The sequence below is a fragment of the Falco peregrinus genome, chromosome 2, assembly GCF_023634155.1.
Source record: "Falco peregrinus isolate bFalPer1 chromosome 2, bFalPer1.pri, whole genome shotgun sequence".
Taxonomy (NCBI): Eukaryota; Metazoa; Chordata; class Aves; order Falconiformes; family Falconidae; genus Falco; species Falco peregrinus.
In genome coordinates, this window is record NC_073722.1 from 47075394 (window position 1) to 47102698 (window position 27305).

The 27305-nt window shown below is 40.1% G+C and overlaps 1 protein-coding gene across 2 annotated transcripts; it reads right to left on the minus strand.

Annotated features, from left to right (window-relative positions):
• Positions 1-76: 76 nt before the first annotated feature.
• Positions 77-26820, minus strand: NELFA (negative elongation factor complex member A). 2 transcript variants are annotated; one of them, XM_027791208.2, is made up of 12 exons: positions 26432-26820; positions 25363-25627; positions 17527-17698; positions 16201-16362; positions 15206-15295; positions 13227-13357; positions 12976-13045; positions 12007-12095; positions 9603-9714; positions 7043-7299; positions 5904-6003; positions 77-4357 (listed from the first exon to the last, which is right to left on the minus strand). In XM_027791208.2, the coding sequence occupies exons 2-12, from the start codon at positions 25612-25614 to the stop codon at positions 4173-4175; spliced, it is 1620 nt and encodes a 539-aa protein (XP_027647009.1). In that variant the 5' UTR covers positions 25615-25627; positions 26432-26820; the 3' UTR covers positions 77-4172. The 2 variants fall into 2 exon arrangements, with proteins under 2 accessions (XP_027647009.1, XP_005229891.1); XM_005229834.4 differs by lacking the exon at positions 26432-26820 and having other exon boundaries at positions 25363-25996.
• Positions 26821-27305: the final 485 nt, after the last annotated feature.

A 27305-nucleotide genomic window follows, 5' to 3' on the forward strand; every position in this document is an offset into this window, starting at 1 on the left:
AAGCTAGTGGTACTCATCACCAATTCAGCTGTTAGTACAATATGCAACTTGGTTATTAAAGACAGTCCCAGTCCACTTCCTTAGAAAATCTAAATTTTTATTATACATACTGTATTACACTGAAAATACGTACCCAAAGACAGAATATTTTGAATTTACAACTGTACAAAAAAAACAATAGAAAACATACGGGCTATACTATAGATGAAACGTTTTACAAAATGACAGTTCTTGTTAAAGGCACCAGATTCCCAGAGGGCTCTGGCTTAACATTTTTTAGTCTTTTTTTTTTTTTTTTTTCCAGTCAGATCTTACTATGAAAATGTGATTCATTCTGAAACTGTATAATGTCAAAGTCTCAAGCTTCTTTCATCTAGACAAGTGGTCTGCAGTTTGACACAACTTAGTGAGAGAAGTTTTTCTTCTCTGGAAAGACCAATTTCACAGAGAGACATCAAGCAATTACCAAAGGGTCCTCCCTGTTTCATCCAGCATCCTATGGTATTTAACTGAAAGATTAAACAGCAAAGCTACCAGAGAAAAATCAAGTCAACCCACAAAATACTGGCCCAATGCTAGTGTTAACCACATTAAGCCTAGACTGTTCTGTATGGAGATAACTACAGAGCACTAGGGTAGGAAAGTCGAAATGGAAGATGGAATCTATGATCAAAACTCTTGCTCAGTATCTTCCCCAGGCTCACCATCTTCATTACACTCATTTCACTCTTTCTGGTCCTCACAGCGCTCATGAAAGAAAAAGGAGCCTAAAGAAACACAGCACTTCAGTGTAGGACAAGTTGTTAAAGAAGCCTGGGTATGCATGTATGTGCTCTTTCTCCCCTAAGAATAAAAAAGTTTGGATTGGACAGGGAAAACACAAGCCACTTTCATTGATTTTTTCCAGTATTCCATACTCTAAAAACCAAACGTGCTAATTCATATCATGCCTAGGCTTGCATAGACAGGTGCTTCTTTACAAGCAAGGGCAAAAGAAGCTAGGACATCCTGCCTTGCTGAGGTGCACTAATTCACCTCGGGAGTTTAGGCTTGCTATTTCCTAAAACTTCATGCTTGGATAAAAGGAAATAGAAAAGGACACAAACAAAGCTTTAAGAAAACTGAGCTACTTCTCTGGTCAATACGTCAGTACATCTGCAAGTCATCCTAGAGTCAACAAATGTTGTTGTTTAATCTTACAGCACACATTGAGCCTCACTGGATAGAATCTAGCTGACATCCAAGTGACTGAATATTCAAGACAAAAAATACCAAGTTCCAGGGCCAGATTTTGTTCTGTATGCAACAATTCTATCATACTGGAATTTAAACGCTGATGTTGCCCCTTCCAAATTGTCTGCCATTATCCCCACTTTCAGGCCACCAGTTCAACGATTGCATTCTCTGAACCAAAAAGCTCCACGTAGTTTTTCTTCTTACCCTATGGTTTTAACGTGGCAAAAACTTCCCTTTCATTATGCATTTTAAAAAAAATTCTAGACTCACAGATCAAGATGAAGTAATGCTCTCGTATTGAGGGTCGTAAATTAACTTTAAAAATAAATTATTTTTGCAGTGTTAAAATTTTCACATACTAATGACTTTAAGGAATTAAAAAGATCCTATGCTTCTATTTAAAATTTCAGTTTATTGCATATGACTGACTTTAGACAAATAGGCCTGGAGACCAACTTTGTTATGCAGCAAATACACACAGCATCACGGTTAAGCTTCCTATACACTACTGCACTCAAATGACCCCACTGCATCCTCGGAGGGCTTCCTGAAGAGGAGAGGGACACCTGTTTCCATCCCAACAGCACAGTCTGAGATACAGACTTCTGTGGACCAAGAAAGTTTAGCAAGGGACCCCCATTAATCTCAAGTAAGCCAAAAGAGCCATCACACAGCACCTCTTGAACACTACTAAATTGCAAAGAGCCTTGCATCAACAACTTACAATGTCAATACATGCCCCTCAGGTCAGCTAATTTTCTAAAAGTTCTTTGTAAAAACTGTATTTGGTACTTGCAGCTTATCTAGCAAGCAGGAACAGTTAAGACAGAAGTATCATACATGTTTACAGGAAACTGGTCATCACAAGAAAGCTTTAAAAATCTGAATGCAGACAAGAAAAGGAATGTCACTTTTCTTTACACCTTTCTTTTAAAAAGGCAAATACTTTCATATTCTATTGTTAGCCCTTACTGTGTAACATACTATAATCAAATAAGTTAAATCATGAAAACTCATTCTACTGAACTCCTAAAAACTAAACCCCACCACTCATCCTCACTTCTCAGGCTGGTTTCTGTTTAAAGAAAAATCACAGTAGGAATTATAATCTGCATCGATTCTGAAATGGGGTAATTATGTAGAGGAGAGCCCCCGGTGTGACAGTTACATGTTAGTAAACATCACATTACTACATGCACAACTCTGTAATGGTAGCAGCTACCATCAAATAACTTGCCCACTACAGAAGCTAGAACATTCTGTATATCTGCTTTTATATAAGTTAAGAAATCTGTACTTTTGGTCACATATTAAAACACTGCAGAATATAGATTTTCTTATTATTTATACTTGCCCTGTTCTGTTGGATAATTTGTTTGAAAAAACTAAAAATAAAATCCAATAAAAATTCCACAATACAAAAAGATTCTAATCAATCACCTAAAAGCCTTTGTTAGTATATGTGTACTTGGGGGATTTGGTCTGCTTTCTTTTTGGAAAAAAGAAAGCAAAAAGCCTTTTTGTCCTAAGAGTTCCACTTTAACACGAACCTCTAATCAGCCCAAGATAACATCCTCAGCACCAACCAACCACTATGCTACTCATCTTTGTATTTCTTCCTTTTAAGCACTGTTCTCAACCAAGCACAGCTCCACACACACATACTTGCAGAAACCAGATGTTTAAGCCAAGTCTCCTTCAGATGATGAATCCTGAACTACGTACATAAGCCCTCTCAATAACTGCAAGATTTATTTGTACTATTAAAGCCAGATTATACCAGTGGTGTGAACACAGTTATAAAGACAAAGATGTGCTTCTACTAGAAGGGGACAAGTATAAGGCACATTTATACACCCATATAATTGTGGCCACATTAGTGATTATACTGATATAACTTGCACTGGTAACAACCACAGCTACAGTCATTCAAATCTTTTTGGATCAGGGCTCATACGCGATATGACTGCTCAACTAAACATAATTAACACTGCCTCAAGACAACAAGTCTTCCAACTATCTACATTCAGATGCGTCACTGAGCCATTTCTAGGGCCATTTTTACATTCAGCTGCAATTGGTCTCAAGATGTAATAGTTTCACTTCCTCCCAGGTAAGTTATGCAGTTCAAAGGGCTTGCTATGCAGAAACCATAGATCAACTTCTACCCCAAGACTTGGAGGGCAAAGAGTTAGCTATCACTTCCAGGCAGTGACAAGCCACCATCATTTCTTTCTTATTATGGTGTTGTTCCTCAGAAAGCTACGATACTCAGTTTCTCTCAAATAATGCCAAATATAGATTAACTCTGCTGGGCATGGACATGGACAGTAAGCGAGTTAACAAAGCTGCTCAATCTCAGCCTATGACCCAAGCATAAATAAGCTAACATACAGTGGGTACCATCAGACACTGGACATATACCACCTGCAATATTTAGTTATACTGCAGCTGAACTACAAAATAATCAAGCACTGATCTGTGGTGCTTTAAATGTCTATTCTTACAATAGAACCCATGTAGCCAAAGAAAATATTTTTACAATAAAGATCTGTGCCCTCATTTAATGGTAAACTGTGAATGACTGCAGCAGTTATCTTTCAGTACTGAGAAGTAAACTGCTCCCATCCATAATCTTTCAGTTGTGATCTCCTTTTCCGGCATCTTGAACTGTAGGAAAACAAAATCACACCAACAACTTCCCCCCCACCTTAAGATCACCTCTCCCTCTCCCACAATGAAAAAAAAAAAAAAACCAAAGTGAGTTTGACATCTTCTTCTGCATTCACTGAGCCCAGTTATTAGAGAGCCGTAACTTCTCTATTCTGGAGGGTAATAAGAAATGTACACATGAATGCCATTTTGTACAGTTGACATACTCTATGAGTTGGTTGACTCTAAGCTTGATTTGGTCCAGTCTGCTGTTGCTGCATCTCTTAGGAAACATTAGTTATAGGTTTGTACTTCTTGAATCTGGTCCATTCACCAGTAGCATAGTTCATTTCAAAGACTGTATCAACCAACATAGTGGTGCTGCCAGTGCCATCTGCCTTTGGTAAATCTTCTGTATGCTCACTAAGTTTAATTTGGATGATGTCACCTTGCTCTTGGCAAGGATTCTCTGTGAAAACAAATAGAAACACATTACACATTTTAACATTGTATTAGAAAACGTAAAGTGCACTTGATTGAGATTCTTCACTTATGCTGAAAAAAACCCCACCCAAAACCCAAACCCCAAATTAAGCAAGTAATGTCCCTATTACACATAGCCACACAAAGATCTTCTTCCCTCCATACATCACAGACCGAGCTTTAAGGATAACAAAACCAGACCCCAGAAGATGAACCCCAAGGCTAAAGTAATGGGAACAACAACAAAAGGGGAGTAAAACATGTCAGTGTCATTTCTCTCTGCTTGAAGAGTCATAAGAGACGTTTATATTTAAATGGGACTTCGTAAACCTGAACTACCAGAGTTACTTTATTTGGGATACATTTTTAGTTAAAAGCAACAATTTTCAGCTCTTCTAGAAGCCCAAACAGCTTCACTGAAATCACTCATCCAAGACTCAGCTTCATGACAGTAGAAGTATGAAACATTACATTTCAAGGTACTGGAACTGGCACTCAAGAATATCATAGTTGGCAGTTATTTATCCAACCTTCAGAAGGTGCTGATATTACTGAAGGAATTCATACTGTTATATATTCACATATGCATATATAGATAACACACACATGCACACTTCCAAAATATTTTACCTTGCATTACAAAAACCTACCCATATAAATATTAAACTATACCCCTCCTACTGGAATTTGAGGTAGCCTCTAGTAGTAAGAGCACCATCATTAATGCAAGATACACAAAACTTTCTTAAAGCCCAAGGAACATCACAGTAACTCTACCCTGGTCATCTTCAGTAATGTATTGCATTAATCCAAATGCACGAGCCACATTTAGGCTCCAGCAATCCAGTGATAACAGCCCTCAAATACCAAGTCAGAAATCAGAGCCAGTGCAGATGAGAGAGTTCACTCAAGGACTCTTAAGCCCCTTCTCATCTTACATCCAATAATCTTCTGGGTAAAACAGCCTTGGTCTATCAAGGCCAATATATGACAGGTTCTAGCCAACAGACAGCTTATCTCCCTGTCATTCACAGTTCCTGCAGTTACCTAAAGTCTCTGAGACAAAAGTTGCTACATTTCTAATGCTAAGCGATTAGCAAAGAAGCTCTGTACTACCTAGCTTGTACCCTGACTTGCCACGAAAGAACGTGCTTTCATTGGCCTTCTAGACAGACCGCTACAACCTGACCAGTCTGTTCACTGTTTTGACTGGCTGCTTTGTTTCTTTTCAACCCCTGAGCACTGTATTACATGTGCTCAGTTATGTATACATTGTGTTCAGCAGCTGCTCCGACAGACCGTTTGACTTACTGGAAAGAGACCCTAAGACCTGTTTCCAGGTAGTTAGCACTAAGCCAGTTAGAAATATAAGCTATAAAACTACATACAGTCCAGAGTAAAGCAAAGAGTCGAGTACGTATAGAGCAGAGCTAAAGCAAAAGTCTTGCACTCACATATGCACAATTAGAAATGCTAGGCTGTATTTCAGATTTGGGTACTCAAAAGCAAGCTAAATTAGTCTCTATACATGCCTCTTGATCCTGCCATGAATCCAAGTATAAGAGCCTTTTCTGGCCTTGTAACTTTGTTTGCAGTCTTGAACATTTCCTGTGCAGCATACATTTGCTCCCTCTGCAACAAATACAACAAACACGAATTCCAGTGGAGAAAACACTACAAACAGGTACCATATTAATAGCCACAGACAAGCATAAGAGAGTAATGTGGAAGTTTGTAGACCTATAAAAAAAGTAAACAGAAAAAAGCATAATCTCAAGGCTTTCCTCACCTAACACAGCAGCGACAACGATTCTGAAACTGGAAAACCCCCACACCTTTAGATAGTTACGGAAACATATGCTAAGAGATTTAACATTTACGTTATCAATTTTGTGTTCTTTATGACATTAGGGAAAAAAGGAGGAAAAAACCCAATGCTTCTTCTACAGTCCAACAAACCCAGGCTTGCAATAATTTCAGATGATTTTTTTCCCCCTCTAATAAATGAAGTAGAAGTACTGAAAAGAAAGTCACCCAGCTTCTTAAAGTTCAGTTCTTGCAAGCCAGGCTTACAGATTTGCTTAGCAAAATCCTCAAACCAGTTGCATCCTGAATTAGCTACCTGGTTAACTTCAAGAATGCACATAATATATACCAACATACCAGCAATAAGAAGCTCCGGGACATATATAATTCAGTTTGGTTTCTGCCCCACTCTCAGGCTTTAAAAGATGTGCAATGGTGGGGGTGAGGGGATCAAGAAATAAAGGTTTTCACCTTAGAATAATGTATTGGTATCTTTTCTTCTACCATGGTAATGACGGGATCTTTTTTTAACAGCTTCATTATATTTAATTGGCTGGGTGACAGCTTTGCCGGAAATACACCTTTCTTCCAAATTTCTTTATGAGTAATGCAACATTACTTTACATAATAAATAGCAGTAAATACTGTGTTATTAAGACTGCACAACCAAAAATGTTGTGATTAAGACAGCAATGCTAACAAAGCCACAAAACATGTTCATTATCTTTGGTTATAAAAATGCAGCCTCAACCACTCTATGATCCAAAGGCCAAGAACTGCCAACATACTAAATGAGACCAACAATAAGAAGCTGTGTTTTCCAATCTACATCAAAAGCAGCTGTCAAAAAACCCGTTTTACTTACTGTGAGAGACAGGCTTTTTTTTGGTGGTGGCTGCTGCTGAGTTTGAGGGGCTACTTGTGGTGCTTGTGCTGCTGGGGAAATGGCAGGAGGTGTGGTAGGTGTTAGGGGTGAGGTAGGTGTAGCTGCAGGTGGATTAGAGTTACTATTGTACATAGGTGTTCTTTGTTTAAATTGTGCAGGAAGAGTTGTAGTAGCATTTGGAGCTGCAGGCTCTTCAGGCTGTCTGTTAGTCTGCAAGGCCTCTCGTGCAGAGCCAGCTGCAAAAACCAATGAGGATAATTAAAAACAATCCTCAAACAAGGATTAGCATCACCATTTAAAGCCTTTAAAGAAAAGTAAAAATTCTGATTATCCCATTTAGCACCATGATTCAACACGCCATCTAATATTTATATGAAAAATTGAAAAGCTAGCACTCTTTCCACACAATTATCTTTAGCAATAATTAGACTGACTAGCTGTCCAATATGGATTACTCTATATTTAGCATCAAATTTTATATTTAATGAACATCAGATTTATTAAATTGAGTGTGCTTTATTTACTTTTTAGCTTGTATTACTGTAACAACTGTACTCTGACCCTACCAGAATTATTGCTGTACTGTTATGCAGACGCCAAAACTATAAAAACATTTCATCAGTTTTTACCTAATGTAGCAGCAGCTTTCAAAGGAAATGGCAATTAAGTCTCAGCCAGTAACAAATACTGAAAATACACAAATACTTAAACAGATGACAGAATTAAAGGTAGTCTTCGCAAATCACTCATTATTTAAACACTAACTGCTAAGATGGTTAAAACTCCACAGTATTGACAAGTCCTCACTGTCATTTCTTAGAGCTGATCCATTCATCTGCACTTAAAGGAGCTACTATTCCAAACCCAGCTGCAGGTGGCAGTTACAAAATCACAGTAACTTGATCGTATATGTAAGTTACCGTCTGCCCAGCAAACACTAATTACCCAGCACACACTCTAGCCAGTTACATTCATTGCAGCTCAGACACAGCTGCTTACCTATCTTTCAGGAATCTCACCGGGTTGAAGCTAACCTATTTACATTGTATTTGCAGTAGACTAAAAGCCAGACACAGACCAGAGCTACACTGAGGACCCTCAGGTCAGATTTTAGAGAATGAGATGTCTACCACTCTCCATCTAAGCACAGCCACAGCATTGGTTTCAACGATATGGCTATTACCCAGCAGTATATGGAACAGGGAAGTGAACACTTGAGGACAAACATTTGTAACAATTAGTTATCCCTTAATTTTGTACAAATGTCTAAGTTTTATTACTGGCTTCCTTTCATGCCAGAATAACCAACTTGCATAAAGTAACGTCTTAATTATGCAACCTCAGATTACATGAGACCAAATCTGTGGATCTTCTGTGTGCATCTAGTATCAAGGAAAGAATTTTTACATTCTTTGTCCATAAGAAAAGCTACATACACAATACTCCAAAAGAAAAAAAATAAGTCAGAAAAAACAGAGAACAAAAACAACAGAGAATTTTAAACTAGGCTTTTTCTGATGTTGAATACAATGCCAAGGCTCTGGAAAATACTACTAGCTGCAGACATCACTGATGGGCTCTTGACTGCATTCCTTCCAAGATGCCAATTTTCTGCCAGACAAAGATTTGCATGGACCTTCACAGAGATTCTGAACTGTTTCAGAGCCAAGTGAAGTGATCAGGTTTTGCATACGCATTTTTCTAGTGAACAACATGCCACAGCTCACAGACATCAAGACAAACATTACAGTACCAAGTCAGAACAAGCAAGAGTAAAAATAATGCATTAAAGAGATCCAACATTTCAGTTAACTACAAGGTCTGGTAATGAATCCCAGTCACACACATCTGTTAGTGCCAACTGATACACTCATCTAAGACTTCACACACAGCAGAGAAGGAAAAGTAAAAGCAACCATGTTAAAATAAAAAGTGTAGAAATAAAGGATTTGTACAAACACTATTTTTTACTACAGGCAATTTTCTAGAATTGAAAATAATGTAGCACTTCTCAAAATATGCAGCAGCTCAGCTATAATCTATCAGACTGTTATAAAAGGTGAAAGTAAAATGGATGGCTTGATACCAGCTTGTGTGAAAACTAATATGTACTTGCCTCTGGAAACATGAAACAGTTGCTTTCAAGAGTCAGATAAGTGCATGCATATGGATGCATGTATGGAGTACATACACACAAGTCTAGAGTTTTTCTGGTGTCTCTTTACGGATTAAAAAAAAGAAGTTGGATTTTCTATTACAGAGTAAGAAAAACCCCAACCAGCAAATTCCTTTGCTTGCTTGACTTAACTAGCAGTCATTTTAAGACTTCAAACCAACAAGCATTTTCTTTATTTAGGTTAAATGATAGGTCTGGTTATCCCAAATCCAAAGGCTGGGTTCCTACAATTGATTTTTAGACTGCTAAGGTTGTTTCACTGGAGTTGAGGGATAGTAGGTCTGTTAATAAAGAACAGCTAGACAGTAAAACTGTATAGAGTTGGAAGTATTAGGTCCCAAAAGCAAAAAACATGTCTTTTACCTGGCTGTGTTTCAGAGCTTGGGATATATGAGGAAGACGGAACCACACTGGGGGTAGCGGGTAAATAACTTGTAGAAGGTAGTGCAGGCTCATTGTTCAATGAACCAAGTTTCTGTAAAACAGAAAAGAAAGTGTTATAGCCATACTGCATATATTCATGCACTGTTTTTTTAAATACAATTTCAACATCGGTTCTGCTATGATATTCATTTTGGTAACTCAATTACGGACTCCTCCATTAGGGCATATTTCCCCTTTCAACCTTAGCTGCCTATACAAAATTCAGACATCTGAATTACCCTAGAAGAGAAAAACCAGCTTCTGTTTCCCCTAATTCATATCAAAGTTGCTTCCGAAGGCACAGTACGAGCCAGAAAAAAAATACTATTACAGAGAATGTACTTCTGCAAAGAGTCAAGCTGCTGTTCCTCTGTCCCATTCCTCAGCTGGTAGCAAGGAGACCACTCTATGCAGTTTGTGCAGGTGGTACTCTCTGAAGAACTACACTATAGAAATCTTCTGCCTGAGCAAAAATGCTCCTTATTAATAGCAAGCAGAAACCTGTGTTCATCCATGGGCAAAAGGCCTACTAAAGTATCACCCAGTAGAATGCAAAGGCCTCTGGGACATAAGAAAGCTGAAGGTAGCAGTAAAGTACAGGTAAAACCCTGTCTCCACTGAAACAGGATGTCAGCACAACATGACAGATGTCATCTAGGATCAAGCCAAAGAAAAGGACACATTTTGTACTTGACTATACGTGATACCACACACACAGCATAAAGTCAACAGCATGGTATCTCTATGAAGAACTTCACTTTGGTCCAATACAGCCTTATAAACATAAGGGGTTGACAGAGGAAAGCAGCTTTGAGTGAGTAAATCTGGCAGACAAATCATTTAAGGTAGCCTTACTAGACAAAAGACTGATACTCTAAAATGTGGAACCCACCAAAAAAGATACTGTTTGCATTTTGCAGCAAGACAGGCAATGACCTTCACTCTACACAGGTCTACCGACACCTGCCTATATGTTGTCTTTGGCACATGTACCATAAGATTGCTGCCCCCCATGGGACCAATGTTGCATGTGCTTACCATTAAGCTCTAGAGGAAAAATTTCCTGGCTCACCAACAAAAGCACAGGTCTTTTAAATAAGAGTGCTCTCCAAAGGCAAGCATTGCATGTCAACACGTGGACTAACAGAGGCAGACGGAATCATAACCACTTTAAATTTAGAACAAGACACAACACTTAAGATTTGAGATGGATTTCTATCATCCCAAGAGGCTTGCAAACACTGGATGCAGCAACCTCAAGTTATCTATTGGTACCTAAAGAACACAATTGTCCAAATTAATTCTAGGCCAAAGTTTGCTGGAATAGAAGAGGCAGTTTCTAACTAAGAAATGGAGGGAGGATCTCACATTCTTGTAAAAGTTACGTCCTGACTGAGAAAAAAAAGCTGCATCAGTTTTTCCAGTGCACAGTATCTGAAAGAACAGGTTAAAAACCCCTGTATGCAACTCCTCTCCTCACCTCCCACCCCCCAACTGAACTACCTCTAGCAACAGGTTAACTTTTTCTGTAGATCCTCAAGGGGAAAAAGAGGGGAAAAAAAAAAGACTGTCAAAGAGAAGGAGCAGCCACCTCTGAACTTTATGGGTTTTAAGCAGCACAAAATTATAAACCATGGGTAATCTGGATGGAGATCAATTCCACTGTATTTCTCCTCCCCTTTCAGTAGTCATGGGACTGGCTAAACCTAGTTAGACAGGCCTGGGGACCTCAGAAAAAGCTGCCTTCAGGATTAAAGCATCAATTCTCAAAGATTACAAGCTAAAAACTGAGAAAGAATCACAGAAGGGTACTAGGCTATAGGTTCTTCCCTCAAGCCAGAACTCAAGACAGGTGAGGTGTAAAGACTTCTTTCTTACTCAGCTGCTTATATTCAGCTATCTGTCCTGGGCACAGGCCAGTGACAAGTGCTCCTCACAGACTTCTGTGGACATTATTCCACCAGGGTAACAAAGGATGCACAGGCACAGAGTGAAACCTGCAGGAACTACTGAAAATTATTCTACCTACCTATGGTCGGACAGCCCTCCTATTCCTTTCACCTGACAGAAGACTACAATCCTCAGTTACAAAAATGCCATACCCCATCACAAAGCTAAAATAGCAAAAAAAGCATCAAAAGCTTTACCTTATCCTGTTTCTTTATCTAGTTTAGTGAAAATATAATGGAATTTTGAAATAACTATGTAGAGATTTTTACACTAAGAGGCATGTTTCAACAAGTTAGTAAAACATCAACACAGTGTTCAAGAATAACATCCACCACTGTTTCCTCTTTTCTTTGTTTGTTTGAGTTTTGTCTATTTTGGTTTTGTTTGATTTTACCTGTGTAGACACAAGACCAGCAGCATAATCTGGGGTAGCATTTTCTACTACTGTTTCTTCTTTGGCTTGCTTTTCCACAACTTCTGTATCTATTACATAAAAACAGAAGTCAGTTCAAGGAAGTCTCCTGAAATACTGAAGTAGATACACTTTTTTTAAAAAACAAAGACATAAAAATGCATTTCTCAGTCTGCTAACACACGCTTAAAGAGGTATATGTTGAAAGGTTGGTAGATAATCTTCATACACAAATTTAGAATCAACCCAATTATGAACTGAACCACAATATACATCCATCAAGCTATAGTAACTGAGTATTAGGCAGACTATAGTAACTGAGTATTAGGCAGACAATTAGGCTAATCTTGTAATATCAGAAAGCATCAAAACCCAAGAAAAAAATTACGATTTTGTTCTTAAATGGTACTCTTTTTTGCAAAAAAATACAAAAAGGTTGTCTTGGTGCAAATATGCTGCCTAGTGTATCTTCCTGATATGCTTAAGTACAGCGCTGTACTGTCACTTAAGAGCAGTAAATCAGACACGATCCACTTGTTAAGATCTCTCAGCCAGAATGCTGGAGCACTATACGTTTTTTCACCATTACTTTCAATTAATTTACCCGGTCACACAGCCAGTAGAAATAAAACACATCAAAACAGCTCAGAACAATTCCAGTACTGAAGACGCTCATTCACCTATGTTCTGCCCAAAGCACAACTGACTAGTTCCATCCCTTCATGCAACTGATTCAAGTTATTATCTAGGCACATGGCAGTATGATTAGGAGCATTAAAAGAAGTTAAAATCCTCTCTTTAAGCATTTTTGGTTTGGGATTCCCCCCCCCCCTTTTTTTTTTTTAAAGTTCAGGGGCAGAGAAGTTTTAACAACTGAAGAACAAAATGGTACTACAAATCTAGATCCTATTTGCAGGCATATTAATAGCATTTGTAAGTATGCATACCAACCTAATGTCTTTCTTCTTCTCTTTGCTTCACGGCCAGCACCTACCATATCCAGCTCAGAGATATCTAAAAGCTAAAAAGACCACAGAGAACTTAATAACCATCGTTAACTTTACATAGTTTATCTCTAAATACTGTTCTTAATTTTCTTCTTTAATATATTGGTACTTGATTCAAAACAGCATCAGAAATCCACTTCAGATCAGGGAGAAGAACCGAGCAGGAAAGCAAGAGACTAAAAAAAGTGCACCTACCTTTACTCCTCTTTCTTTGCGCAAAGGTGTTCTCGAAGGAGGAATAGGGGTTCTGTTTCCAGATGGACTAAATACACTAGGTGCTGAAGTACTCCTGAATGGAGCTTGTTTTGGTATTCCTTTGAGTGGTGCTTAGGGAAGATCAAAAAAAGCAACAATTATAATACATATCTAATTAGTTACAAAGAACTGTAACAAGGAGTTCTTTGACTTTTGCCCTTTTTAACACACACACATCCCCTTAATTTCAAAGGTTTATAATGTGGAACTGTCTATAATACACTACATGTCCCTCAAAGGTCAGATCACATCTTACCCTTCTAACAAGGAGTAAGAGCCAATCTCCAGGCTAATGCTTGCAACTCCATTCCACAGGAAGTGATCGAACAGGTGCACTGCTATCAAAATATACTGTTCCTAAATACATTGTTACTTTCCTTACTGACAACAAAAACTTTGAAACACATAAAAAGGTACTGGTCATGAATGTTCTGAATCCAATTATTACCAAAGTTGCTCTTTGAACTTTAAGATCTAGTTACTTGGTAAAACTGTCTTTGATCAAAGATTGTTAGCCAGGCTCTGCAGGGCTAAGGGCTCAGGGCTAATAATCTACTGGAAAGATAAATTACTGCTTCACACCAGGGCTTGAAATCAGAGCTGCTGTTTGCACAAGAAGGATCCAATTTGGGTCTATATTGCGAACAGAAAACCTGTTGTCTCAATACTTAGTAGAAACTGCTACACCTATAAGCTGTTCTCCCCCAACTTTACACTGTTGTCAAGTGTGAAGGTAGAAGGGTAACAGTCCTGAAGACAGCATTCTTTCATCAACTGCTAAAAAATTAGGGGGACAAAAACATATCTATCAGGTCTTTGAGCCTCCTGACATACTCATCATACCCTACAATTTGAAGATGGAACACCGAATTTTAGTTTGAGGTTAGGTACTCTGTATCCCTCTATATGTTGTACTGAAAACCTTTTCACCACAGAACAATCCTCTCTGACCAATGTGAGTAAGATTCAGCAGAGTAAACCTCAGCTAGTCCTATAACTCATCTTTCTAGAGACCACTTGGCTCTGAAGGCCAAGTATGAAAGCCAGCTTTATGAGTTCAACAGCTAAAAAGAATGCCAAGAACTAATGGTCAATTTCTATACAGGGAAAATTTTTAGTTCAAATTACCAACTACACTTCTTGCATTTCCTGCATGAACATGTGGCCAAACTTTGGTGCTCAAGACCACATCTTCAAGTAGCATCAGCACAAAGAACTTCATGGCTTCTAGCCACCACACCAAGAAATCACACAAGTTTCACATCTCAGCATCATATTGGTGGTCAGAAAAGTTAAATCTGTGCAGTGATTTAAAGTATGTAACTAATTTTGAACCCTCTTCTTGCTCCTAGTCAAAAACTTATTTGAAAAATTGAAGCAGTTCAGGAACTTCAGCAAACAGCTGAAATCTATTAATGCAAAGTTGAAGAATGATTACACATCTTTGTCATGTCCATTAAATAGAAGCCTTGGCTGCAGAGAACACACTGTCCCCATTCTTTCAACATGCAGGATTAAACAAATACAGGATAGTTTCAGTCTACTTCACAGCATTTCAAAGAGCACAGCAGATCACAGAGATCCACACTCTGCTCCCTTTTGGAGCAACATGGCTTAGTCAGGAGTTATTCCTGGAGTGATGCAAATTAAGTTCTTACCAAAGTCTACAGGCATGATCTAGCTGCGTACATTTTAGAAGCATGGCAGATATACATGCCATTTAAGAAAAACCCCACACTCTTGTTCTTTCTGACAAGACATGTCAGAAACATTTCAATATCTGGAGAGAGGGAAGCAGAAAGGGAGAAATCTCTTGCTTCTAAAAGTAAGATTTTATAAAAGCTAGACTGTAATTTTATTCTTCATCAAGGCTATTTCATCAGATTTTCTTTCTTGGAAGTGATAAAAGCGAGCCATACTTGTTGTATCTATCTTTTTGACCAGTCCCCTGCCTTTGGCATGGAAAGGCACTCCTGCAGTCTTCTTTAGCTGTTGTGCAGTTTCTGTTGCTAAAAAGAGAAAGGTCTGTAGTTATTACAGAATCTGTGCTGAAAAAATACAATACATTGCTTCTTATATAAAATGTTATTAACTAATACATGAAAAGATGGAAATAGCAACAAAGAAATATATATGTTATTTTTGCAAGGTAAACAGTATCTGGAAAAAATGCAAAATCAATATAACTATGCAACTAACAAGATGGTCTGAGCTAAAAGAAATCAGAGCAGAAATCTACTTGATAAAGACTGAAATAATTAAAGTTCTAAATAACATCATAAAAAGTTAGATGTTTTGTATTTAACCAGATCAACTACTCAAATCACATGCAAGAAAGCAGCAAGCTGCTGCAACGGAACAGCAGGTACAGTAAACTATTTTAAGATTGCTTAGTTTAACCAGCTATCAATACATGTATGTACACATGTTGCCTTTTGTTAGCAAAAACCCTCTTAGCTTTCACACCCTATATAACCACACTGAGCAAAAGCATTATTTAGCAGCTCTTGCTCCCTGTTGCAAAAACATGGCAAAATAAGAACTAGGTTCTCATTTCAGTTTTGTTTCAGGAGCTTTAACCAAAGCTGTCCCTCATGAGTCTTCACAACTGCCTTAAATATACACATGAGAGAATGTATCTGTGATTTAAAAAGCTACAGCTTTTCGTATGCCTTGAAATCTGAACAGCATTTAAATCAAGATTAGCATTTTAATGTAATCATGGCTGGAATGACTTGCACCTGCTTTTCCACACATCAGTCTATCAAAGAAAAAAAACAATCAGCCAGCAAAGCTCTTATAACAGATAATTTTAACGTATATCCCCATATTGGAGAATAAGACTGAATACAAGTTTTCGTTTCACCATTTAAATTGTTACTCAACCTTATCAACTAGCTGTACTACTACTTACACTTCTGCAAGAGTTCAGCTCTGAGAGTGGCACTTTTAGGTTTCCTTTTCAGCTGAAAGTGTTTCACTGGGGGAGTAAGTGGCCCAGCTAGTGTAGTCAAGGCATTTTTGTTTAAGTATTGGCATTCCAACGGCAACATAGCTGAAGTTTCACATTCACTTACTGCATAAAAAGTTAACACAGTACATATGGGTATTAGCACCTCTTTGATAGCTAACTACAAAACATTTTACAACTAGACTGTACAGGTGTTTTTAGATTACTTGTTTAAGCACTGAGAGTAATTTAGTTCCAATTATTACACAGTATGTAACCAGTTATTAGGATGTTTGTTTTTTACATTAGCTTCATAAGAACTTCCATGTTAATTACACCTAGTCATATTGCAGGAATCTTAAATATGCTATTAGAGTAAAAGATAATAAAAATGATTGAATTTTTAGATTCCTTAAAATTACACATAACAAGGAAACTACTACACTAAAGTCCAAACCAAAGTGTGAACAAACAAATGATCATTTGTTTATAGTAAGAAAGCAAAACACTTCCACCACCACTGTGTCATTTCATTATTGGTCTGCTGCAATCCTAACTTCAAGACCATGTCGGTCCATTGATGCCTAAGGACTTTTGCTACACAATGTGCTAAATCAGACTCCCTGAAGTAGGAGCAGCTTTGCATCACCATTTACTACATCGTTTGAAGTAGCAACTCTTCAAGTGCCTAAGCCACTATTTTTAGCTGCTAGGCAATGTGTAGCTAGTCGGGTCATCAGCAGCATTACTCTTCTTGTGATCAGTCTCTCTGCCAGCACCTATCACTTCTTGCCTAGAGGAGGACTTCCAGCAGAAATGCACCCCACCTGCCCAACACAACAGTGGTGCTTACACACACACGAGGCTGTCCACACAAGCACTGCAGAAGCTGAGCCTTACTGTCTTCTTTGGTACTACAACATATGAAGACAGAGCAATATATGAAAAACCTCAACTTCCTAAGCTGCAGTAAGCCAGTTATTACCTACCAGCGCACATACAGCCTGTCAGATATTAATGAATCCACATTACCTTATGTGTTGCCCTTCACAAACACTCAGGGTAATAGCCAACATGTAAGTTCTGATGATATGTGAAAAGATAATTTAATAAGTTACCATTCCTCAAATATCAGTTCCCAGATCTTGAACTGTGGCAGTTAAGAGACAAGACATACTACTTGTCCTGGTACCAGTACCATTAAGATAGCAAGATTGCCTGTGAAACAACAAGTTATTTCTGAAAAAAGGCACTGTATTTCTATACCTCACACCAACAGAAAAAGCTTACCTTTTTCTCTAAGTTCTCCTAAAATATCTTGAACATTGGGATTCTGTTCTTCAAGATCAAGGTTAAGGGAGCCAGTATCTGGAAAGGATTTTAAAATATCAGCTACCATTAAGACCCAGGGGTCTGAATCCAAGGTAGCGAGCTGGATAATTTCAGTCAGTGCCCCTTTCATCTAACAAAAAAAGAAAAAGAAAATCAGCCAATTGGAAACAGTTTTAAACAGGTTAGCTGGATTTTTTTATTTTAATAAGACACTAGCATAAACATGCACAATGTTTTACTACTGGGGAAGGGAAAAGGGAGGCTGCTTCAACACAGTTACACAACTCTAGAACTAAGTAAAGAATTAAAGAATGAACCAAGATTATTTTTTTTTTTATATTGCTTTTGGTCAATCTAACCCAAGTTTGTTTTGAGCTTTTGGCAGTTTGAAGCTTTGTTTAGCACTGAACATTTTTACTAAATGTAACAGACCAGATCATTACACTACTGTCTCTTTACATTCTACATTTACACTCCCAGTGTCCCCACACCTTATATTCAGTGATAAAAACGCACAACTAGAAAACAAGTTATGTACAACAGTCATCTAAATGAAGATGTGCCCCTTTCTGGACTACCGAATAATTAAGTAGACAGACCATATCTGCATCATATGAACATAAACTGTCCTCAAAAATTTACTGCTTAGGCAAAATGTGTTTCATGTAATAAAAACTACATATTACAGAAACAGACCCAGCCCTCTAATATGCCACAAGTAATAAGACTTTCCATCTATCTGAAGTTTCTATAGTCAGAAAAAAGTCATTTTTCTTTAAGCATCCATCTTGAAAAAGGGGAAATAATGCATAAAAAAATATTAATTGTCACAGTAATATTTTTAAATTACTAAACAAGTCTGTTGGCACCATGAAATGAACTAGAGTCAAGGTTACTACAGACAGGGGTTTACATAGTGAATCTCTTAAATTAGTTATTTCATTCACAGCTAAGCTTAAACCCCTCAAATACAGACTGAACGCTTGCTTTAAGTAAACTCTCATGTAAGCATTACAACATTAGCTTCACAGAACTAAGATATTTGAGACGTAATGCGCATCTAATCCACAAAACATAACAGTAAAGTTATGTAAATTATTTAGACACACTATCTGTGTGGCACTAACACTGAAGAATTTACAAGCAGGTGTAAGGAAATACTTGAATTTCAATTTTTCACAACCCACTGAGGCACATATAGCTTAGTTACAGCCTACATGTTTCTGAACACAGGGAGACAAGCAAGAGATTCACCTTCACCTTTATGCTTTATTTCTTTCCCTTTATTTAGAACCATCCTCTTCTTATGAAAAAGTTTAGTAAAATAAGCTTACTCTACCCATGCAACTCTAAGAAATAAAAGTTAAATCTCTGCTCTCTATTAACAACCCCCATGTCCCACCCAAGCCTTTCAAGGTTCAGAGGCAAACACTGACATTTCTTAATTCCTTTCACCCAATGTTATTGCCCTCTCACTTCAGAAAGGTTTACAAGTGCACTACAGGGGCAGTTTGGCCGTTACCCCTCCTTGCAAGTTTTAGCACTTACAGTAACATGCTTGCAAAACAAACTAGATCAGTTTATCTGACCCAAAACAGCATCTCTCTATAGCTTTAAGCTTGATCAGCCCCTTAGCGTGGCTGACTACTGTCACACAAACACTAGAACCACAAGAGTAGAGCAGAGATACTACAACTGTCAGTTACAGTCTTCAGCAGCACTATTGATTTGCTTTGGATTAAACTGACCACATAACCATGACCACACACTGTTTAACGTGTTGTCAAGTTTAACCAACACTTACTCAATGGAAAGAATAAATTCCTAAAGTTCTAGTCTGTATTGCCCTCCATTGCTCACTTCTTTCTCAGTAAACACAAAACCCCCACCTAGACTCCACACAGGCTCAGCAATCTCTATTTCAACCCTAAACTGCTCATCAGAAGTCACTTCCACTACAGTCGATGAGGACAAGCATCAATACTGTTGAAAGAGTCCTTTATTCTCCTGTCTATCCCTACAGGAATTCCAATACTGATTTACTTAAAACACCTGAAAATTTTAAACACGCCATGAGGACTGATGAAGCTATGGTTTATTTATAGCTCTTTTACAAGCTTTTATCTTGACACAACTAATGCAGGTAAATGTATAGAATGTAATTTCCTCCACCAAATCAAACTCGGGCAATAGTCGGAGAAAAGATGTCTCCTGTATCATCCCAATTTACTATTCATATCTGCTCCACAAAACTCCCATTTGCACCAAAAAAATCACAGAGCTGTCATAACCCCTGTAGGTATTTAAAATACAGGTAGATGTGGCACTTCAGGACATGGTTTAGTAGTAGACTTGGCAGCGCCGAGTTAACGGTTGGACTCCATAATGTTAAAGGTCTTTTCCAACCTAAACAATTCTATGCCTGTACTATGTATGTTCCTATGTAGCTCTTGTCTGGGTATGTCAAATCCACATTGCTCACAGAGCAACTAAAGTTCAGGCAACCCACCTATGCCACAATCCACTGCTTCACATGACTTCAGCTCCTTCAAGAATGGAGCCCATAAACAACTTGTTTGCCTAGCACTGGGCAAATAACATCATCATAAGGCCTCATGGCAGAAAGAACAGGATGAAAAAACAGCCACTGTCATACACAGGGAAGCGAAGCACACTAACACATACTGTGAGCTAACCAGAGACATTGCCTAAATATGGGTTTGCATTTAACAAGCCTGGATTTGAGTTTTGACTCAGGTTTGTCTTTCAATAGCAATTTAAATATATGTTGCCAGTTCAGTGGTGAACTGAAGAAAAGTTTTCTTTGTGGTTTGAGAATGCACGAAATGCAACTCTGAGAAACCTACGTATAGTTTTTCTGTTACTTTACAGAGCACAGCCATAATCCCAAGCTCTTAATTGTGTAAGATTGCGACACTGGGTCAGTAAGAGCCCCATCAGCTTCAACCAGCATCTTGTTAAGCATGAATGTCAAGATCTGATGCAACATGTTCTGGCATTTCTCTCATCTAAAACTTAAGGATCTTAAGTATTTTTCTCAGCCTGCTGGCACAAAAAAACCCAATAGGGCACAACTGAAAACATCTGAGAAGAAAAGGATCAGGCAGGATGGGGAAAGTCTGGGAACAGAGACAAAAGGAGATTAATAATGGCTGTGCAGGAAGAATACACAAACAGCACCGTGAGAAGAGGTAAAGAAAGAAATGTTACTAGAAACACACAAAGTGATAACTCCAGGATGACTTCTCGAAAAGGTTTCCTGTTCATTTGCTTTATAGTACACCTCAATTTATGTGACTATACCTTTACACAATTACATCAACAGTTGACTAATAAATGCAATCAAGTTTTAATCTTTCATGCGGGATAGCGAAGGTGTTATTTATAGGTATCTGTATTATTATACAGCATTTTCATTAAGCTAAAAGCATTGGATTGAAAGTACAATATTAATATTTATGCAATACAAAACCAGGATGCATCAACTACCACTGTCATATGTTTTTTATTTTAATCATGAAAAAGAGCAGAAGTGGCCAGGGGTAGTATTAGATTAAAATATACCATATTACATCACAAAAAAAATTAAGAACACTAAATGCAGGCCAGAAAAATGCATAGCAGCCTGCCTGTTCTGAACAGAGGGAAAGGCAAGCATCACGTGCCCTCTTACTCCTTTGCAGTAGTACTCCACAAGTCCCACTTGCATGAATAGAGGACTCCTGATTCACATAAGCAAGCAAGAAGAAACAGTCTTGACTTTCGGTCTCTTGCAGCTACTGTAATAAAAGTGCAGGCTGCTGCTGGGATAGAGATCTTCCTCTCAAGACTGAAATTCAGAAAGCACTGAAGCACACAGTCCTCATTCCAGACTTGGTTGTAACATCACAGTCTAACCCTGAATAAATAAATTAAACATTGGCACAAAAAGAAAACTTGCATTGGCATTGTGAATCAGGTTAACAAGAATACAATATACAAAATAAACAGAAGTAATTGTTCTGCCAAATTCACAACTGAAACTCTGGTCAGCACTACACTGAGCTTTAGGCATCATTTCAAATAAGCACAATTATCTAGAAAAAATGTAACAGATGAAAAGCGGGGGGGCAGGGAGATTCAAGAGTTAGCAAATTCTGCCCAGAGAATTACAGCAGGAAAGGATATTTTTGATAACTGCCTACAAAACACACTTAAAAATGGGAGCCAATTATTCTTATTAGTCAGCAGGAACACACAAGCAGCAATGAGGTTCACAGCATGATAAAAAAAAAAAATAATCAGGTTTATTACCTATCCCACAGGAGTATTATGAGGATTAAGTTGCTTATAGATATACAATATTTGGAGTGTTGAATGAAAACATTACGAAAATTGAAGGATATTACATTTGAGGAAAAAAGCACTTAAGTAAAGGACTTAGCCTTCAAGACAGCTCATTGAAGATTCACTTGTCTAGACTGAAGCTTTCACAGAGATTTAGGAAGGATCAGCAGCCAAGTAAACCCCTTCTAAACCAAGCACCACCACATTTTCCTCAATTCCCACATAACTTTCTCAGTTTTCTGCTCCCAAATGGTCTCCACGTTATTCTGTGCCTCAGTGAAAATGCTATTATGTAGAAAACAAAAACCCAGTACTTTGCAGAGAAAACAGTAACTAAGTCTAATACCTAGAGCAGGGTATATCATTTAACATCTTACATAAACTAGTAACACATCCTGCATCTCCTATCTAGATTCCCAAAGCTTTACAAAGCTGATGCAATGTGTTTTCCGATGCTATTAAGTTTCCAAATGCCAGCTCAGTGCTTCTCACACATGATCAATACAGACTGGCACATGGCATGGAAAACACACATATGACTTTCCACAGAGACTAATGAAGTACTTTCACAGTTAAGTTTAACCATTTGAGATATGGGTAGGATTCCCAAATGATGAATTTCACTTCCAGGCAGCTACAGGTATCCTGTACCAGTGTACTTCTGCCAGCAAAAAGACACCATATTCAGTACAATACACTGAGCAGAGAACACTACAGAGAGGTGCACAGCACACATATACTGAACACAAACATATATTTAGATTAGGTTTCAGATTTAGACAGGATATTAGGAATATATTCTTTACTGTGAGGGTGGTGAGACACTGGAACAAGTTGCTCAGAGAAGCTGTGGATGGCCCATCCCTGGCAGTGTTCAAGGCCAGGCTGGATGGGGCTTTGGGCAACCTGGTCTAGTGGAAGGTGTCCCTGCACACGGCAGGGGGCTGGAGCTAGATGATCTTGAAGGTCCCTTCCAACCCATACCACTCTATGATGATACCACCTATCTTAGCAAAGCCACTACAAATTATGAACATCTGATAAGACAACATCCCTTTCTGTCAGGAGTTTGCTGGTAGGTCTGCTATATCATTAGGCTTCCTTCCGGTACAACCAATGTTAAGGGTTTCTGTCTCACAACTTTTTAATTTTTATCAATTTTTTAATCCCTTCCTCTCAGTTAAAAAACAAATAAAGATTTTTTTTTAAAGTCACATCCCTGAAATAACTAAGATGTTATAGGTACTTTGCAAAGGACTGAAAATATGCTAAATCCCTAGATCTCAATCAAGTGTGCTTTGTTTACAATGAAGGATTAAATCTATGATTGCATTCACACACTGCACCAAAACAGCGGAAAATCCTAGAATATCTTTTATTACAGCAGTGAGATCAGCTTTATGTTTGGAACATAACTGATAACTTTACACTAAAAGGTACAGCAACTGACTTGCTCTTCTTTACATATACTTTATCTCCATGGCTAACAAAATCACAGACCAAGTTTCTGGGTACCATCTTCCTCTGAATCAGTTCAAAAAGTTATTTTACCCACCCAGTGAACACTCGCGCAGCGTTTCAACAAGTTAATTTGCTTAAATGCTGCTCCCTCAAAGAGTTGAACAGTGTTACTTATGAAGGTCCCTAAACTAAGCTCTTTTTGATCTAAAAACATCACTAATTTGTCAGATTTTTCCAAACATCGCAATACTCATTTCTTCCAGGCTACTTGGATTTTCACACTATTTCAGAAGAATTTAGCATATTCAAGAGTTCATGTGAGCTTATGCATAGCTCCCCATGCCCCTTTCTGGCCTTGGTTATTTTGTTTGGCCAAAACAAAATTGCATTTGTCACACAGGAAGACGACAGCTTGTGCACTGAACAGGCACTAAACACAAGTACCATGTTTTGAAAATTAGAGTAATTATGCTGAACAAGAATTATTTCATTTTTTTTTTAAGTGACACTGACTACATGCAAGAGTGATCAATTATACAGATGCATGTGGCAAGACAGGCACTGGCAAACACTAAACCACTGCTTAATTGTGATCCTTGTGCATTTTCAGCTTAGAAGTACCCCAAAACTGAGCATACAATAATCCAAGTTACATACCGTCTCCCCACACCCTGCCTAGTACATATGTACATTAAGCCTAAGCAGCAGCTGTGTCCTAGCCAAGAAAGAGACTGGTGCAAGCACAGCTAAGGATACTCTACAGAAGAATGTGAGGATTAACTACATGCCACCTCCATGATCGTTACTGGGATCCAATACCATACATGGTGGAAGTAGGAGAGGTACTCCTTAAACCTAGCTGAAGAAACTTAAAATGTTTCCCAGTCATTGTCCTGCTATTGCCCCAAACATCAGTAACTGCCTACTGGTAAGAACAAGCCAGCTGCAGATGAGGTATGGTCCCAGGCCAAGCAAATAAGCTTGCAGAGCCAGCTCAGACTTGAGCCAGCCAGCTTATTAGTTGGGGTAGGTCAGTAAAGGAAAGCACCAGCTGTTCCCAGAAAGGTAAAGAGAAGCAAAAAAACCCACCCATGGCAGTTTTTTCAAGCAATGCTTGACTGCAAGAAGGTGGCGAAAAGCACTGTTCAGTGCAGACCCCAGATCTTCCATTCCATAAGTTTCAGCACTTGCTGCTGTCCTTCCAAGCAGAGATGTTCGACTTGGGACACCTACATAGCTGCCAGTATTAAGGAAAGTGAAGGAAGCCTAACACGGCTGTTCCCAAACGGTCCTGCCTCTGTCCTAATCCTAGGAGGACCACAAGCCCTCTTCCCAAAGGCACCCAGACTGTCAAAACACAGCCCTACAACTACGAGTCCATGGGGAGGCATAAGATGGGCTTCAGGTCGAAACTGCTTTCAAAAAACTAGTGCTAACCAGAGATTCCCCGGAGAGCAGGGCGAGGAGGAGCAGCAGCAGTAAAGCTTCCACTCCACTCACTCCCTTTTATCACAGGGAACGTTAGCGCTTTTCCTCGCAGCAAGGACAGAGTCCTCCGCACTGGGCCTCGACCAACCACCCCACCAGCCGCGACCTTCTTCCTCCCCCTCCCCGTCCAAGAAAGGCTGCAAGGGAGATGCAGGGATGTCTGTGGGGACCAGCCTCATTACACACCCCGTGCCGAGTGCGGCCGGGCACCTGCCCTTGAGGAGCAGCCGCTGCCCGGCTCCCTGCCTCAGGGCTGCCGCAGGGGGCTGCCCGCTCCCACCGCGCCGGAGAGGGCAGCGCCAGGCGGCCTGAGGCGCCGCGCCCTGGGGTCTCCCCGCCCCACAGACACCATGAGAAAAGAAAAGGGCGGGCGGGGGAGGTGGTGCTGGCGCTGCGCCCCCGTCTCCCCTCACGCCGTCTCCGACCGACCTCTTCCCCTCACACACACGGACCCCGCTTCGGTTAAGCTTCCCGCGCAAGCTCCTACCCAGCTCTCACCTCATCCACTGCCCGGCGGGGCAGGTGCAGCATCCCTAGAAGCAGCTTGAGCTTGACGGCCGAGGAGAGCCCGTGGAAACAGAGACGGATGTTGTCGATCACCGAAGCCGTGAGCAGCGAGGCAATGCTCGGCGGCGCCCACAGCTCGTCTGTGGAGCCCAGTTTGTTGTGTAGCCACAGGCCAGTGTCACTCTCCCGCATCGACGCCATCTTGGGAGCGGGGCGAAAAAAGAGGGGATTCTCCACGGGCATTTTATGAAGACACCTAAAGGGAGGGATGGAGGAGGTGAGGACCCCTGCGGGTCGGGGTATTGTTCGCAAGCCAAAATGGCGGCGCACTATGAGGTTGCGCTAGGGGAGGCGGAGAGTCAGCCGTAACTTAAAATGGCGGCGCCCTGACGGCGAAAAATAACGAGGCTCTAATCATCTGTCGTTCAGATGCAAAATGGCGCCCAGCACAGCTTTTTTATCCGTATTGCAAGATGGCGCCGCCTCAGCGCGGAGAAGCTTCTCTTTCAGCCCCGACCCGCTGTCCCTCACAGTCCGCCCTAACTTCTCCGGGGCTCTCCTAGGCAGAAAAGGGATAAAAACCAGGAGCGGGGGGGGTGAGCCACCGCGGGGCCTGGCGGCACAGCTCAGGATAGACTGGGGCCCGCCCCGCCCTCCGAGGCCGCTAGCCTCCCCCCGCCGGGCTCCGGGCTCCCACCTCCCCCTTCCTGCCCGGGAGCCGCCTCACTGGCCCCGCACGCCGAGCGGCTGCCGCTGAAGGCGGGCGAAGCGCTAAGGCCCTACTGCCAGCCCGCCCCTCCCCCCCCAGGGCTAGGCCGGCCCCCGGGCCTTCCGACCCAGCGCTCGGCGGAGCACCACGTCTCCTTTCCTCGCAGCCCCCATGTTCCCGAGGGGGCGGGTAACCCAGTCCCGCAGCGGCGGCCGCTCAAGCACAGCGAGCCCGTGCCAGCGCGCCTGTCGCTCGCTCTGGTCGGCCGGCGTTGAAACGGCCGTCTGTTTCCCCCAGCCAGCACCATGGGGAGCTTATTAGAGTGCTAATAGCACCTTAAAGCGCACTCACCTCCCTGTTTTCCTCAGGTCCTATCAGCCCTTGGTTTGCTTCTCGGCCAAGGTAAAGGCAGCTTGCGCATGTCGTGCTGGATGGTGAATCCCCCGGTGGTGCCACGGTCTGGCACGAGCTGAGTGTCTTTTTCTTCGTTTTCCCCAGAGATGCTTTGTGCTGGGTGCTTGAGCTGTAAGGGGATTACCTCAGCGGCTCGTAAAGCTAGCGGCAGGCCCTCAGGAGCTGGGGGTTGGTACACATAACGTTCATATTCCCTTGTGATTCAGCTCATTGTTATTTAAATATGAAAAATTAATCAATTGCCTAAATCCCAGAAGACTCAGGGGGTTTTCAACTGCAACATAAACAGTTCATTTTAGTGTCTTTCTAATTGAAATTGAAGCACAGGAGTTGTAGGAGTGCATAGCAAATTCACCTTCTCTCTTATGTTTTTGAATGAAAACGTTTTCTTTACAACATTCTTCCTCTAAAGAACTTGCTTTCAACCTGATTTCTCTAGGGAAGTAGCGCAGTTTTTTTTTTGCTGAGTGCTTTATATTTCCTTAATACAGCATTGTGGAGTGTTATATTTTATTCTTGTTCCCAGCTTTTACTAATATACAAAATGCTGGGTGTCTGCAGCTCTTGGGTGCTATGAAACACTGACTTTTATCAGGGTGGAAGTGTTTTAGAGCAGAGTTTCTATGTGAATAAACTATATATTAGTACATTAGGATTTTTTTTCCCCAGCTAATCATTTATGTGTGCAAATGAACACATGAATTTTGTTGCTACTATCAATGTACACTTAAAACAAATGTGATTTAAGACACAGCTTTTGTGTACAGTCAGCTGATGTTTTAGAACAGCAAAATCAAAGTTGAGACAGTCT

Excerpts from the sequence above, each read along its gene's own strand:
- NELFA (XM_027791208.2), bottom strand. The coding sequence starts at position 25,614 with ATGCCCGTGGAGAATCCCCTCTTTTTTCGCCCCGCTCCCAAGATGGCG. Across the intron at positions 15,296-16,200 it reads AGCTGAACTCTTGCAGAAGT|CAACAGAAACTGCACAACAG; the intron begins GTAAGTAGTAGT and ends TTCTCTTTTTAG. Across the intron at positions 4,358-5,903 it reads ATTCATGGCAGGATCAAGAG|AGAATCCTTGCCAAGAGCAA; the intron begins GCATGTATAGAG and ends TTGTTTTCACAG.